General features: G+C 37.7%; 1 protein-coding gene across 1 annotated transcript in view; it reads right to left on the bottom strand.

Annotated features, from left to right (window-relative positions):
* The window catches only part of FYB1 (FYN binding protein 1), a 99,822-nt gene that overhangs the window by 23,563 nt on the left and 59,553 nt on the right, over window positions 1-16,706 (bottom strand). Inside the window, exons 4-9 of the mRNA XM_029940969.1 lie at window positions 10,291-10,337; window positions 8,345-8,364; window positions 7,878-7,912; window positions 6,810-6,930; window positions 4,292-4,451; window positions 3,733-3,877 (exon numbers count right to left, since the gene is read on the bottom strand). Of these exons, the coding sequence (XP_029796829.1) occupies window positions 3,733-3,877; window positions 4,292-4,451; window positions 6,810-6,930; window positions 7,878-7,912; window positions 8,345-8,364; window positions 10,291-10,337 (528 nt within the window). The remainder of the gene's footprint in view (window positions 1-3,732; window positions 3,878-4,291; window positions 4,452-6,809; window positions 6,931-7,877; window positions 7,913-8,344; window positions 8,365-10,290; window positions 10,338-16,706) is intronic.

Raw genomic sequence — 16,706 nt, 5'->3', positions numbered from 1 at the left:
AGTGGGGAAGGAGCAGAGAGAGAGGGAGACACAGAATCTTGAAGCAGGCTCCAGGCTCTGAAATGTCAGCACAGAGCCCGACGTGGGGGCTTGAACCCACGAACCATGAGATCATGACCTGAGCCAAAGCTTAACCAACTGAGCCACCCAGGCATCCCTATATTTTTCTATTTTATAATCATCTATTTTCTTGCGTGAATCTCCCACTGAAATGTGAGTTTTGATAGAGCAAAGGAGGAGTAGACTGTGAGGACTGGGAACGGCTCAGAAGTCTCATTTATCCCCTTGTGTTGCAGAAAGGAAATGAGAAATGGAATGACTTGACCAAACTCACTTCTAATTAATTAAAGAGTTGAAAACCGTGGCGTCCTGCTTTCCTGTATAGTTTTGTTTTTATCTATATGCCGCTGCACACCCTATAGATACTATTTTTGACCTTTGGATAATCTGCCATCAACGGATTTCAGTCTGATATTACAACCATATGTATTAATATCTACTCATATCTGCTTCCTCAACCTTAAAGTCAGAATAAAAGAAATTGGCCTGACACAAATCTATGGTTAATTTAGAAATAAAACCTATGCTTACTAATGAAACTTCATAGAAAAACATACTATATGTGTCCTAATATATAAATAAGAAGTTGATTTTTGATGAAGTTTAAATATATTCTCCACTTGCTTATGTACGTTTTTGCATTCATTTTGTCTGACATTTCCCTTTGAATATGAAGCAAGCAGTTAGGATTATGTGAAAAATTGCAATTTTGGTTGGCTGCCACTCCTGGCAAATATAATTCATCTTGGAGATTCTCATACCAATTTCCGAAGAACAGGGTTTTAATAATCAGGAGCAAAGCTCACACACATGATTTCCTTTTTAGAGCAATTCTTCAATTTCCAAGACTTGTCTGTTTGCAATTCAGAGCACTTACCAGATGAAACGCGAGTAAAAAGGGAAGTGTGAGAAAGAAGAAAGAAAAAGAGAGAAGGAGAGGGGCACCTGGGTGGCTCAGTCCATTAGGCATCCGACTTCGGCTCAGTCATGATCTCACGGTTTGGGGGTTCGAGCCCCACGTTGGGCTCTGTGCTGACAGCTAGCTCAGAGCCTGGAGCCTGCTTCAGATTCTGTGTCTCCCTCTCTCTCTGCCCCTCCTCGACTTTCTCTCTCTCTCTCTCTCCAAATAAAATAAAGACATACAAAAATTTAAAAAGAAACAGAGAAGAAGAAATGGAAGGAAAAGGATTGGGGAGCATGCAGAGAAGCAAGTTTGTTATGTGATGGAGAAGTATGTACATGTATAATTTCCTTTTCTTCAAGAAATTGCTTTAGTTGAGAAAAAAGGGAAGAAAGACAACTGTCAGGACCTGTGTTTTTAAGCCTCTTGTCTGCTCACAGAGTTTGAAGTTCACAGTCAGTTCCCCCTACCCTGGAGGAATAGAGAAGGAGCAGGGCGCAAGGGCCCAGGGGCTTCTGGACAAGGGAAGGAGGGCATGGTGCTATCCCCCTATTCCAGCCAGGGCAGCTTGCCGGCTGTGCTCAGCATCTTTCCTTGTTCTACTCAAGACAAAGCCTGTTCTGTTGTGAGATCTCCGCTGGCCACAGCTGTAGCTTCAAAAAAAGAAAAAAACACTGGTGGTTTCATTTTCTCTTCTTTCATTTTCTTATTAAATATGCATACGGGCTACAAGATGCTAGTATATACTATGGAGCTATATTTGTTTAAGATATTGAGCACTAAAACCATGCACCTCCTCCAGCTCAGTTTCATTAAATAGAAGATTCTTTTTCTGCTACATGCTTACTAATCAGAGCACGTTTTAGAGTTGCCGATACAATGGAAAAGGTAATCGTATTAGTTTGGGGGAAGTAGTTGCCAGTTATGATTGAATAATACTTCATTTTAAGAACGTCACCCTTTTTCATGGATTTATTATTTTTTCTTGAGTTTGTATATCATAAATATGTATTTATTAATATTACTGGAGTTCTTTACTCTCAAAATAAGATTTTTAAAATACATAAAAGGTAAAGTATATACATTGGTAATAGGCACAGAATGACATACTCAGGTGCAGGACATTTTGTGCATCTCAGAATGTGGCCTTTTCAAACTTCGGCCTCAAAACTGGCATTTCCAAACCCCTAAACTAGGTCAAAGTGTTTCTGATTAGTAAAGCCAGTTTATGATCTGTAAACTCCAGGGCACACATGGCATGGCTAGATATATGTTGCATAATTCATGGTACATTTAATAAATACTCCATAAATTATGCAACATATATCCAGACATGATAAGAAGACATTGCAGGCTATTTAGAAAGGCAAAACTGCCAGAGAGCAACACAGCAAGTTTAACTGATGACATGACGTGAACAACTACAGGAAGGAAATGGAATTCTTCCTACATTTTATAAGCATATTATTATTTTGATCATTTCACATTTCTAAAATGTTTGATAATTGAAGCACTTTTTTCTTGGAAGTTTGAGTTATGAAGAATGCAGACCCATTTTTACCCAAGTGAAGATCTAGCACGGATCGTGTGTTTTGAGATTGTGGTGGGTGTTTCCCAATTCTACAAAAGGGACACAGAAAAATAAGGATTCTTGACTGGGCTGGAGATTTTCATCCTCCTTTTCCTTCAGCTTGAAGGGGTTATGGCTTTACCAAGAAAGGAGATATTTGGAGGGAGGAAGGAACGAAAGAAGGAAAACGGAAAAGCAAGAGGGACAAGGGACAAGGAAGATCAGAGCTGGAAAAAGGAGACAGGGAAGGAGGGATGGAGAAAAGCAGCTGAGGAGTAAGAAGAGAATCAGTGGGAAGAACAGGTGCATGGGAGACAGCCCGTCTCCCCACCCGCACTCCTCTGCCCCAGGAAGGTGTTTCCATAATTCCTGCAGGAAGGGTCATTGCAATCTACTGGAGTGATGGGCCATGAAAAATAAATTGGACCCTTCGCTGATTCACAGGGATCACAGAGAAATGAGCTTTTACTTTTTTACATTTAAAATTTCTTTTTTTGATGTTTATTTATTTTTTGAGAGAGAGACAGAGAGACAGAGCCCGAGCAGGGGAGGGACAGAGAGAGAGGGAGACACAGAATCTGAAGCAGGCTTCAGGCTCTGAGCTGTCAGCACAGAGCCCAGTGCAGGGCTCGAACTCAGGAACCGTAAGATCATGACCTGAGTCCCTGAGTCAGAGTTGGATGCTCAACCAACTGAGCCACCCAGGCAAAGTAGAATTTTTTTTTACACTTAAAGAGCAAAGTAGAATTGTATTAAACTACATTCTTTTATTGTTATGTTTTCAAATAGAACAACAAATATATTTAGACTCAGATTTCAGACCAATATATTTATATTTTGAGAGCTGGATTTTGTATCTCATGCTCCGTATTTTTATGAAATCATATTTACTTTAGGCATAGCCCTAAGATCAAATCAGAATGATTATTATAAAACAGCGTTTTGGAATGCTAACACATTTGACAAGACTTGGCAAATGGCCTATTCTTTTCTAAGTAGTATTTGATACCTACAATCAAAGGGTAAAGTAAAAGACTACGAGGTTTTAAATGACTTTCATCCCTATTGGAATACCTGTAAAAGGTAATTCAGGGATACCAAGTAGTAAGAAACACAGACGGTAAAATTCTAGGATCTTAAAATGCATCATCTCTGATAAGTCAGTAGCCTGATTGGTTTTACAGTTTGTATCTGTCCATACCTGTTAATATTGTCCTGCTCTGCAACATCATCATATACCTCCTGGTCGTCTTCAATTGGCCTTGATGAAAGAGCACCGAGAGAGTTTTTCTTCAGCTTCAGGGAGTCATAGTCAATTTCTACGGCAGTTGTTTTAATATAGCCATCTACCGAAAGGAAGAAGGATTTATGTTCAGGCAACTGTAGCTTCAGTATCTCAGAGATGTAGGACATAGACATGTTTGACGGGACTTCGTCCAAGTCTTACACTCCTGTGGTTTGGAGTAAGGCTAGAGTCTATTTTAAAGATCCCAAAGTGACTCACACGAATGATTTTTTCCCTTTTTAACATCAATGAGGAACCTCATGCCCTTTGTTCCTCCCTGGAATAAAATAAATATTTACATTGTTCCCCAGTAAAAAGATAATGCAGATGAAGTGAAGATGGAACTATCACTGTCATTTTAAATTTTCCTATTTTTGCCCACCCTGTAAAATACTCCTAACTTAATTTGCACATTAGATATTGTCTTAAAAAAACAAAATCAAGCCTTGGGAGTCATAGGAAAATTCGTACTCACACGAGCCCCTGGCTGTTCTGCCCAGCCATTTTCCTTCCGGGTTGTCTGTGATGCGGATTATTTCAATTTGCTCTCCTTGCTTGAAGCTCAGTTCATTCTTTCCTCCTTTGACATCACAGCAAGCTTTTGCTTGATGGATGACTTGAATGGGGCCTGTTAGCTGCAAAGAAGTGGTGAAAATCACAACAGGCTTCCTTACTTACTATTTGGAAAATCTTTTAAGAATGGAGCTTTGAAAGACAGTATGTCCACAACTTGCCAACCAGCCTGTTTACAACATTTATGGGTTTGAACTAGAAACTGAGGGTGCATGTCATCTAATGAATATTCTTATAAGACGGGTCAGGGGAAAATCACAGTGGTGAGACAGAATGAGCAAAGGACAGGTAAGCATGTGCTTGGGGTCCAAGAGAGAGAGTAGCAGTGATCTGTGGACCTTAGAAATCTGTGAAAGGTTTGCAAAGGAATCACTCATCACTGAATGCGATTTATATAAGACAATGCACACTGGATGCTATGGTTTTTGTGGGATATGATGGTGGTTTGCTTGGTAGATGGAGATCTTTTCCATCTTTGCATTGTGTAGTTATTCTGATGGTTCTTTTCAGGCTTCAAACAGCAAAGGGAAGGGAAGATGGTGGTTGTGGGTTGTACTTACGGGAAAAGCATTTTCTTTTCTCCTTTTTTTTTAACCTAGTGGAGTTGTCTGTCTATAAACTTAGAGTAGACATTACCTGCTATACACAAGATAACATTCTAGAAATAGCTTTGTAAATAAAAAATAGCAAACGAATGCTATGTGAGGTTTTTATTTATTTTATCTTTTAAAATGTTTATTTATTGTTGAGAGAGCGAGAGCAAGCATGAGCAGGCAGGGAGAGAGAATCCCAAGCAGACTCCACACTCTCAGCACAGAGCTCAAAGCAGGGCTCAATTCCATGAACTGAGATCATGACCTGAGTCAAAATCAAGAACTGGACACTTAACTGATTGAGCCACCCATGTACTCCTGTTATGAAGACTTTTATTTAAGAAATTAATTTTTCATATTTGCCACTTGGAAAATATGAACATTGGTATCTATACATTTGTATGAGTTAACTGTCTTAACATTCATACTTATTCATGCTTAATTTTGCTTATATATAGTAGACTTTTTCAAAATTTAATGAGAACTTTGGTAGATCCAGTGCCTTATGTACATTATTTTATTTAATTCCACAACAAACTTTCAGGAGAGATATCATTTATTCTCACTCTAAAGAATAAGAATCTGAGATTCGGGGCACCTGGGTGGCTCAGTCAGTTAAGCGTCCGACTTCGGCTCGGGTCATGGTCTCGTGGTTTGTGAGTTCAAGTTCCGCCTTGGGGTCTGTGCTGACAGCTCAGACCCTGGAGGCTGCTTTGGATTCTGTGTCTCCCTCTCTCTCTGACTTCCCCCTGCTTGCACCTTGTCTGTCTGTCTCTCTCTCAAAAATAAACATTAAAAAATTTTAAAAAGAAGAAAACATTAAAAAATTAAAAAAAGAAAACATCATTATATTAAAAAAAAGAATCTGAGATTCAGAGAAGTTTAATAATATACCCACAATCACATAACTGGCTTGTACAGCTGGAAAGTGAATCCACATCTGTCCAATTGACTCTAAGCTGCTTTATATTTTTTCTGCACCATGTTGTTGAAATTTTGTTTTAATATAACAAATATACTGGGGAGTTATATAGAAATCAAACCATATATTCAATGTTCCAGAGGAATTAAATATCCAAAAGAACCTTGACATGAGTCTTTTTTATAGTGAAGAATAGTTCTGAAGTGCAGATAATCACCTTAAATATAGCTGACACACGAGACCTGTGTCAGATGGGCCATGTCATCAAAATGGTGTAGCCAAGAAAGAATAGCCTGCACACTTAGCAATCGTGGTAGAAATTAAAAATGAGAGGTCAGAAAAGAGAGAGGTCAGAAATCCAAGTGGGGAAGGAAGGATAAGAAACAGCGAGTATCAGAAGTCAACATGTACATAGGGCAAAAATGTAAGTCTGGTTTAGATACCAGCAGTGGGAGTAGGTCATAGAAACTTTATTCTGAGATAGGTCTGGTTCATCCAGACACATTTGTGTCCCTTGTACCATTGTGATACATGCCTCAAGGATACTTATGTGTGTGGTCTGAGCTCATAGGATAAGTAGGTTCATGTCAACTGTGAAATCATGAGCACCAAGATAGGTTTGAGCAACGAGTACTCATTCACTCAATCAACAGAAAATTTCCTGGGTGCCCACTAATTATAAGCCACCATATTTTAACATATTCCATTTTTAATACAGGGATAAGGGAGCATAGGATAAAATAATCACTGTTATGAAGGTAGTTACTGTTTTTAGGAAACAATAACTAAGTAATTCTGCCACCATGTAAGTTTTCAAGAATGGTGTGGTGCCCCTTTTGCGTGAAAGTCATATAGAGAGATCACTGTTTTGTTTTTTTTTTACCCATCAACAAGCAAGCTCTTACTTTAAATTTCTTCTTTATTTCTTGTTCTTTCTTTTCTCGCTCTTTCTGTTCCTTTTTCTCCAGTTCTAATCTCTTCTTTTCCTCCTTCTCTCTTTTTTTCTCTCTTTCTTTGGTTGCTTCTCTGTGGATAAAAATTGTTGTTTTGGCACTTGCGAGCATTGATGTGTTACAGCTCACATATCCAGGAGACAGTATCTCAAGTATAGACGAAGGTGAAAAGCCAAGAGTTGTCAAAATTCCTGAGCGTGTGAGACTGTTCTTAAAACCAGTAGGAGGCATACAAGTGGGGACACCTTCCAAAGGCTTTGTTTTCCCTTACACTCTGTGCCAGCGAAGGGAAGACGCTGCATATGTATTAAGACCTTGATCTTGCTATATATCAGCATGCATAGAATTAATGTCTTTCCCCCCCTCTCATGCATGCACTCCCAGGTACAGGACATGCACATGTATGTACGTGCAAACCTTAGCTCAGAAACTTTAGTTAGAATTCATTGCTTCAGAACTAGGTAGAGCAAATTAAGATATTTGAATCAACAAAAGAGAAAACATATTTATTTCTCTTTTCACTCACTTTCCAAGAAATTTCTTATTTCTGGGCTATCTGAAAACCCGTTTTGGAGGTGTTTTTAACATTTTTCTGCTTTAGCAGGTTGACACTTTGCCATCTGATGCTGTGGTGAATTAGTTCTCATAGCATCCTTGTGTGGTAGAGCCCTGCCTAGATGGGGGTAGTTGTAACATATAAATGAATTCATTTGCCCAAGCACACACTGAGAGCAAGAAATACAGGCTCCAGGCTCCGTGATTCACTGCCTGGGGTCTATCCAGTAGCTGTGAGTGTGTGGCTTCTCACAAAACAATATTTTTAAGAGTCTTCCATGAAATTCTTAGGCAAATAAAGGATCTTTAGTCCTTTGTATTGAAATAAAGGTTATCGTTATATGCCAGTCACTGGAACAACAAAGCTTTTCCCCCTTAGTGTTGAATATCCCGCTATTCTCCTTCATACAAATCATAATATTCATTTTAGGCTGAAAAATCATGGTAAAAAAATGTAACTCATACATGTCTTCATAGGTTTCTCCTTCACTCTCTTGTTCCTGTCAAGAAAAACATTAATAATGATTAACTTTAATTCCTAAAAAAGGGAACATACACAAATGACATGGATCAAATACCTAGTAAAACAATCATAAATGAAAATGTACACAAATTTGTCTTGTTTAAAATTTTTTTTCTTTAAAGAGATAGACTGGAAAAGTAAGCACAAAAAAGTCTTATTTTGTATTCTGCTATCTAATTCAGATGTCTAGCCAGACTTAAGTTTATGTTCAATGCTACAAAATTACTGTATGTCAGTGTAATCTTTGGTGTTTAATGTCCCAAGAATTTTAGATAAAGTAATATTATAAATTTAAAAATATCATTAACCATAACAATTTTCATTTGTTGGTTTATGTCAATAGAACATAAATCATAGTAATTAGTATTTTAGTTAAGCAATGTGATATAAGAAGGGAAATAAAACTGACCTCCTCTAGATTTCCAGTACCTAAAAGGTTTAAAAAAAAAAGAATAAAATTCAATATACTTTAATTAAAAAGCACCTTAGTACAGAATTATTAGACATAATTTATTCAAAACTGTTTATAATCTAACAGAACATACACTTTATAAAACGCACAGAAGCACAAAATAGAATATGTGGTTTAGATCTTTACTATGGCCTCTTTGATACTTGTAGTTTATTGTAAAACCATTTCATTGGCTTTCATAAAATAACGCAAAAGCCAAAAAATAATGAAGACCTTTTATCCTCTTGGTGAAAGGAAAGCACATTTGGTTTTGTGGGCTAATGTGGAACAAAGATATTGCCAGAAAATCACAACTAGTTTGTACTTTTTGACTTATTTGTTCCCAAAGATTTGTTTTCATGTATCAAGCAGATCAGGTTAATTAGGTTTTTTAAAAATGGTCCTTCACTATTCGAGTGTTTAGTAATATCAACTAATTGTTAGATATTAAGACATAATCTAGAGCAACAATAATAAAAACAGTGTGGGGTTGGTAGAGAAACAGATAGACCAATGCAATAGAGCAGAAAGCTCAGAGACGGATGCATAAATTTATATACACTCTTATATACACATGTATCACCCACACAAAGACACACACGTACATATGTAAACATATACACACCTATAGAGTTAATGGAGTATAAAGACGACATTATAAATTGCTGAGAAAATGATGGATTTCAAAATATGGTAATGGGAAAACTGGTTCCCTAGGTGAGGCAATAAATCTAGATTTCTACTAACTCCTCAAAGGTGGACTACAAATATAAGGAAAAAAGACTCAAATATAAGGGATAAAGTCCATAGAAGAAAATGGAAGATGATATTTTTATTGTTTAGGGATAGGACTCCTTAAGTAAAACTTTAAAACAAATTACACGTAAACTTTAATTAATTTGATTATATCAAAATTTATTTATGTCCAGTGATGGGCAGGTTGGGTTAATTGACAATGGACAGGATGAGAGAAGATGGTTGCAATGTCTGCATCTGGCATGGGACTAATATCTGCAATACTGAGGAGCTCCTGCAAATCAGCCAGGACAGGATACCAACTCCAAGAAAAGTGGTTCAAGGATATGAAGTGACAAGTTACAGGAGAAGAAAACACAGAGGCCGATACACAACTGAAGTACCCAGACCCTACTGCAAGCAGAGATACGAAAATGAAGCGAGATACTATTTGATACATGTAAGAGTCAAAACAGTTGAAAAGCTCAATAATACCAGGCACTGGCAAAAGGTAGGCATCCAGGAACCTTCCTGCCCTGCTGATGGGAGTACACACAGATGCAGGTTTTCTGGAGAGCACTTTAGTCCTAATTCCATAGGACTAGAATAGTCCATGAATCTCCCATAGTTTACAAACTCACTCCACTACTGGATATCTGTTTTAAAGAAAACCTCTCAGAGGTCCACATGGGAATATGGACCAGAATGTACATTGAATGATTATTTGTAAGTACCAGTGAGTTGAAAGTAAAATGAAAATGCATGGGATACATACCATGGAGTACTGTACAGTAGTTAACAAATTAAACATACATATAGCAACATGCATAGGATCTGTAAAACACATGCTGAGTGTAATAAAAAAGAAGAGTGAGCTCTAACATACTGTTTATGTAAATTCAAATATATACACACATACAACAGTATGTAAAGAATATGTATAAACACATACACACACATTAAATGTATTAAAATATCTGTCTCTGGTAAGGGAAGCCGAGGAAATGTGTCATGGAGATAAAAGGGAATGTGCTTATGTAAAACAAGAGAGAGGTTGTGCAAGGACCAATGATGACAATGGCCCAATAATGATCCTATCCAAATGGTTAACTCAAATTTCTGTATCGGTGGTAACAAATAAATAAATAAAACATCTTTGTGCCTCTTACCATCAGAGTGCAGGACACCATCTTGACTTTCTTCATTTACAGGGCTTCTGAAAACAAGAAAGAAGAAAACGTAAAAGTGGAGCAAATAGATGCTCACCTTACAATGAAAAAGGAAAAAGACTAAAAGGATCATATTTTAAATTATTATTTTCTCTTTAATTTCTGCTCAATTTAGAACTTCAGAAGTTATTAGAATGGGCTTTCCCAGCCAATGTGTAGAAGGCTGTCTATGTTCACGGACTTGACTTCTTTTTCTCTTGTTCATTTCTTCATGACTGCCCTCTGGCTTCTTTTGCCGATCCTTCACTGAAAGCACTCTTTAAGAACTTACTTACCAGATGCACTGGACACCTCTCCATGATAATCTTTGTGGCCCTTATAGTATTGGCCATTTTGTTTTCCTGGAGTCTCTTTTGTTTCCGTAAGAAATCTCTCCTGGCTCACTTCTTGTCTTTCTGACCACCATCCCACAATTTCCTTTGTGGGTTTACTTGCCTCTGACTTCCCCTTTAAATGATGATATTCCTTTGTGTTCTGGTCTCAGTTTCCTTTCTTTTTCCACTCTACCTCTGTCTCTGAATGGTCTCAAACATGCCTACAGCTGTACTTGTTCTCTTTGGTTGGTGACTTCCATATTGACGTCTCCAGGGCAGGCCTCTCTTCTGAGTTTAAGACTCACATATACACATCTTGGATATCCCACAGCCAGTTCTCCGTGAACATCACAGACACAGAGCCTTACCTCTTCTATCCCAGCATAAACCTGGTTTTCCTTCCGGGTTTCATATCTCAGTGAACGGCACCAGCGTTCCACATATCCACGTAAGCTTTAAAGGTGTCCTTGTTGCTCACTCTTCTTCAGTCCCTCACCAAATTAATCATGCTCTGGTAGTTCCACATATTTAATGTTTCCTCTAATTCCCTCCCCCTCCCTCCATCTCTCCTCTTTCCTGCTGGACGGGAGAATAGAATTTTATTATATCCAGCGTGCACTGTTGCAGGAGCCGTCTGCCCTGCCTTCTAGTGATGAGCATTGCTCTCCATCATCTCCATCCTTACAGTCCCTTCTCCATACTGTTGCCAACATTTTCTAATGCAAATGCGATTATATCACTCTCATGTTTACTACTCAAGTTGCTTAAAGAACCTAAGTGATGTTGGTTGCAAAGTTAACTCCATTTGAAGAATATGAGCTTATTATTTGAAGAACAATGCCTTATTCTCCCTTAGATCATAAAACAAGCTTGGTGGGTACACTTGAGGCTCAGGAAGAATTGCCATAGACATAGGTGTCTCAGTCTCCACGTGGGATGGTAGACATATGTGGTCATCGATTGCTGCTCCAATAAGCTTACTTTTAAAAAATATTGAAATTTAAAAATGTAACTTATATATGCTTAGATGTTAATTAAGATAAGTGTAAAGGCCCAATTAATCAATTCATTAACTTGATCATGACAAGATACTTGTTTCCCTTAGTGACTTTTTTTTAGTCCCTGAAAAATTCAGAATGAAATACAGAAATGATGAAGTAAGTTAAACCTGTGGTACAAAAATTTGTGAAACAAGTTTTATGGTCATTGGGACAATGAACCTATGTTCAGTATTATTTATTTATTTATAAAGTTTTTTTTGAGAGAGAGAGAGAGAGAGAGACAGCACAAGTTGGGGAGGGGCATAGAGATAAAGAGAGAGAGAGAGAGGGAGAGAGAGGGAGACACAGAATCTGAAGCAGGCTCCAGACTCTGAGCTGTCTGTGCAGAGCCCGACATGGGGCTTGAACCCATAAACCACGAGATCATGACTTGAGCCAATGACAGATTGTCAAACGACTGAGCCACCCAGGCGTCCCAGTGTTCAATACTTTAAATATTTATAATATTTAAGAGATTTGTTATATTAGCAAATATTTAATTAGATCTACCAAACTAATTTAAAATTTGCTATTTAGAGTTTTTAGTGTAGTTGAAAAGTATGGTTCTTTGTGTCAATACTGAGTGTCAATCACTGCTCATATCTAAAAAGGAGAGTCAGCCAGACTTTACAGCCTCCTGATAGAAGAATATACCATCACCTAGGAAGTAATCTTACTAAAAAACTAAATTTGGTTAAGCCACTTCTCCTTCCAACTACCAATTTACAGGAAATACAGAGGAGAGAGGAACATATAAGCTAAACTATAGGAAAGCATTCAGCAAGATTTAGACTATGATTAACTATCGTCTCCTCAAGGAGCTTGATTTTTTCAAGAAATAAACTGCAATAGATAGATAAATACGGTTATAGAGGGTAGACTATTCACTTGAAAGAGAATTATAAACATATAAGAGAATGAAAATGTGTAGACTTTTTATGGAATCTTATTCAAACAAACTAAAAATACCACACACACTCAATTTAAGATAACTGGAAATTTGAACATGAACTTGATTTTTTATATTACTATATAGAGCCTAATTTTTAGAGATACCTACTAAAATATAAATGAATAAAATTACATGGTATTTGGTATTAGCTTCAAAATAATATGAAAGAGGGAAGTGGATGGGGGTATTGATGAAACAAGACTAGCGATGAATTTATAATTGTTGAAGTTAGTGCAGGTGACATGGAGGCTCATTTTACTCTTCGCTCTGCCTTTTACATGTTTGCCTTTTATAAAAATTTTCAAACTAAATATCCTTCTTAAAAAGTATAAGAAAAATCCCATAGAAAATACAACTGGAGTATTTAAGGACCTGAATGTGCTTTAACAGATGTGTAAGAGTCACTTAAGTTCTTGGGAGGATTTGCAGTTACTAAATTTGTTCAGTCATGTTTTTGAAATGCTTAAAAAATTCAATAGATACATGCAATGTGAAACATGTAAGGGGGTAATCAAAACTAAATTTTTAGATGTAATTATCCATTTGAAAGACTTTAACTAGAGTTGTCTAATCACTAATCAACAATTTCCCTGAAAATAATTGTTTTTATTAAATTAAAATTACCAGATATATAAACAAGATAGCAAGTTATATTACGTGAATTTAAGTACTTAAGTTAGACCTTTGCCTTATTAAATTTAATGAATTGAGTATAATTAAAAGCACAAGATATAAACACCTTAGACATAAAAAAAATGACATCCTACAGAATAAAATCTACAGCCCTTTTCATGGTATACAACGTTCTTAACACCCAGCCTTCTCCTTTTACAGTTTTATGCTTCCTATTTCCTCTTCTTCTATCACCTTCTTTTCACGTATTTATACCGATTCACTCTCTGAACACCCTCTTGTTTCTTGTGGCTCTGTGCTTAGCCCACTCTGTTGTCTTTTCCTAGAATAATCTTTTTTCTTATCGGCTTGTGGCCCTCCTTAATCTTTAAGGCTCTTCTTGAACATTCCTTCCTCTGTGAAGTTTCTGATGCCTTAGGCCCACATGGTTGCTGCCTCTATTTGTCATACATTGCTTCATTAGAGTGATGATCCTGTGTCACTGTAATTATAGAGTACTTGCTTGCATGTCTTTCTTCCTACTATGAGACTATAAGCCCCTTAATGAAAGAGATTGTCACTTGGTTAATTTATTATTATAACTATCATTTTTAGAAAGCTATTAGAATAATTCCAGTCATGTACAGAACTTTGATTTTTTTGATGAATTAATTATGTCCCAGTTAACTTTTGTTATGTTTATTATCATTTTTGAAAAAGAATATTAAGTCAAAAAGGCCATAAACTCTTGGATGGATGAGTAACAAATATTTGCAGAATGGAGGGTACTATTGCATGCACTTTCGTACACATGTGGCTGCATGTTTATACAAAGCAGTTATCACTTAGAGATAATGTTTGCACGCACACATTGATTCATAGACCTAACACGATAGCATGTAGATCTTAGTTTATATGTCTGAATTCGCCATACGTAACATGAAAATGTTCAATAGATATGAAATCGTATAAGAATGATAGCGAAGAATAAAAGGGAAAAGATGAGGTAGTGAATGTCATAATAATAATGTCATAATTCAGAGCTGAATGAATAAGCCGAGATTAAACTAAGACCTGGGTGCCCAGGTGGCCCAGTCAATTAAACCTCAACTTCGGTTCAGGTCATAATCTCAAGGTTCGTGAGTTCGAGCTCCACAAGTTCTATGCTGACAACAAGGAGCCCACCTGGGATTCTCTGTTCCTCTCTGTCTCTACCCCTCCCTTCTCACTCTTATAAAGAAACAAAAACTTAAAAAAATAAATTGTCACCAATCGTTAAAAAAAATAGTGCTGCAGGCAATGAGAAAATCAGCCCCTGGAGGCAAATGTAAAACGAGTCACAACCCAGTGGCGGCACAGACCTAAGCAGAGGGAGGAGGGAAAGAAGGAAGCGTCTGGTTGTTAGAACCCTGGTCCGTTCAGGAGGCCCTTTCACCAGCGCTTTGGTTTCACACGGTGGCATGCGGAATTCCACAGGAAAGGCAAAGTTAGTTCAGTATTAGGTTTGTCATTTTTAGAAAGCTCTAATGAACTCTATTTCCTGACTTCTAAAGATGTAAAGCTGTTGACCTTCCTATCTTATTTGCTCTTCATGACTTTAGCTTTTAATTGTTGGTTTTGTTTGTGTTTTTTAAAGAAGGGCCAATCTAAGTATCACATGACACTTTGTTCTATACCTGTTGTTGCAGAGAATAAAATCTCTGTGAACTTTCCCCTGGAGCAGGTTTTCCCCGTATTGAACGCAGGAGGATTATAAAGGAACGACTCACTTCAGCCAGTGCTTTCCAAAGGGAGCTAGGTGAGACCACCCGGGAGGGCACGTCTGAAAGGGCAAGTCTCAAATTCCAGGGAATGTTAAGCCTTTCTAACTAATAAAATGTTGTAATGATATAAATTCTGACTTTTCGTCTGATTTTAGAGCCAAAAACCTCTGAAGCTGGCTATGAATGGCCTCACGGTAAGAACTGTTGAACTTCTCCCTTTTCCAACCTTCGTCATTTCCCATTATTTATTATTTCTAATGACTTCATTTTTCCTGTCTTGTTGCTATTAATAACCATGGAATTTGTTTTGTATACCAAAATATTCAACCATTAGTCCTGTTTCATATGAAGAGTTAGTTATGCTGTTAATTATAATTAATCTTTAAAGATGGTGCCAAGAAACATGTTACACTAACAGAAGTTGACCTGAGCACTAAGAATGATAAACAAGCTCTTTCGACACATTTCAGTTTCTCTTCAGATGTCTGAGTAACAGAGCAGAAAATGTAGCTAGCTGACTTCTCACCACTAGGTGGAGAAGCAATACAATGTAAAATAAAATAGAACTTTGGTCGCGGCCACTTTCTTTTATTTTATTAAAACAAATTTTTATTTCAGTTTCTTATTTATTTTTGAGAGATAGAGAGAGACAGCATGAGCCGAGGAGGGTCAGAGAGAGAGGGAGACACAGAATCTGAAACAGGCTCCAGGCTCTGAGCTAGCTGTCAGCACAGAGCCCAATGTGGGGCTCGAACCCACGAACCGTGAGATCATGCCCTGAGCCGAAGCTGGACGCTTAACTGACTGAGCCACCCAAGCTCCCCGCAACCACTTTATTTTTAAAGATGGTTATTATTTCTAATTCTTGTCTGCCTCCAATCTTTTACATTCTTAAGGTGTCCTGATCTGAGTGGTGTCATTACAAGTGTCTTCTGGGGAGGTAGGTGAAAAAGGCCACACCATCTCCTGAAATTCCTTCCCTGAAACCAATTAAAAATTCACTTTCTTGCCTTAAGCAACACAGACTCCACACCCTAGGGAAAATTCTAAGCCTCTCAGTTATTTATTGCTTTGGGAAGCCAGTCCCTCACCTGCACACTACTTCCCAGTTGTTCTAGTCTTGTTTCAATAATTCTCCCCTCGCCACCATTATCATTTCCCTCCCTTTACTAGATCATTCTTGCTGGCATAGAAACATACTGCTATTTCTTCTATCTTAAAAAAATATATCTCAGTTCCATTTTCCCCAGCAGTTACTGCTCCATCCCTTTGCTTCTCTTTTCTCCTTGAAAGAGTTGTCTATCACTGCTCTTTCAAATTCCCTCCTTTCTTGGTCTTCTAAAGCTATTTCCGTCACGCTTGAATCCCAGTTCCTTGAGTCTTCACCCGCACTGACCTCCACAGTCCTCACTTCTTTGGCCTTCCCCACCAGCTGACACAGTTATTGCCTTCTCCTTGCAAATACTACCTTTACTTGGCTTCCAGGACACCACACCCTGTTTTCTTCCTATTTTATTGGTTGTTCCTTTTTTTTTCCCACTTTGCTCATTTTTCTTCTCCCAGGGCTCAGTCCTTCTATCTAGTTATACTCACTTCCTTGGGGATTTTTTTTAAAGTTTATTTATTTTGAGAGAGAGAGAAAGAGAGAGAGAAGTGGAGCGGGGGGGGGGGGGGG

This window comes from Suricata suricatta, chromosome 6 (assembly GCF_006229205.1).
Source record: "Suricata suricatta isolate VVHF042 chromosome 6, meerkat_22Aug2017_6uvM2_HiC, whole genome shotgun sequence".
Taxonomy (NCBI): domain Eukaryota; kingdom Metazoa; phylum Chordata; class Mammalia; order Carnivora; family Herpestidae; genus Suricata; species Suricata suricatta.
The sequence above is the reverse complement of the archived record's forward strand: the minus strand, read 5'-3'. Positions and strand labels throughout refer to the sequence as shown.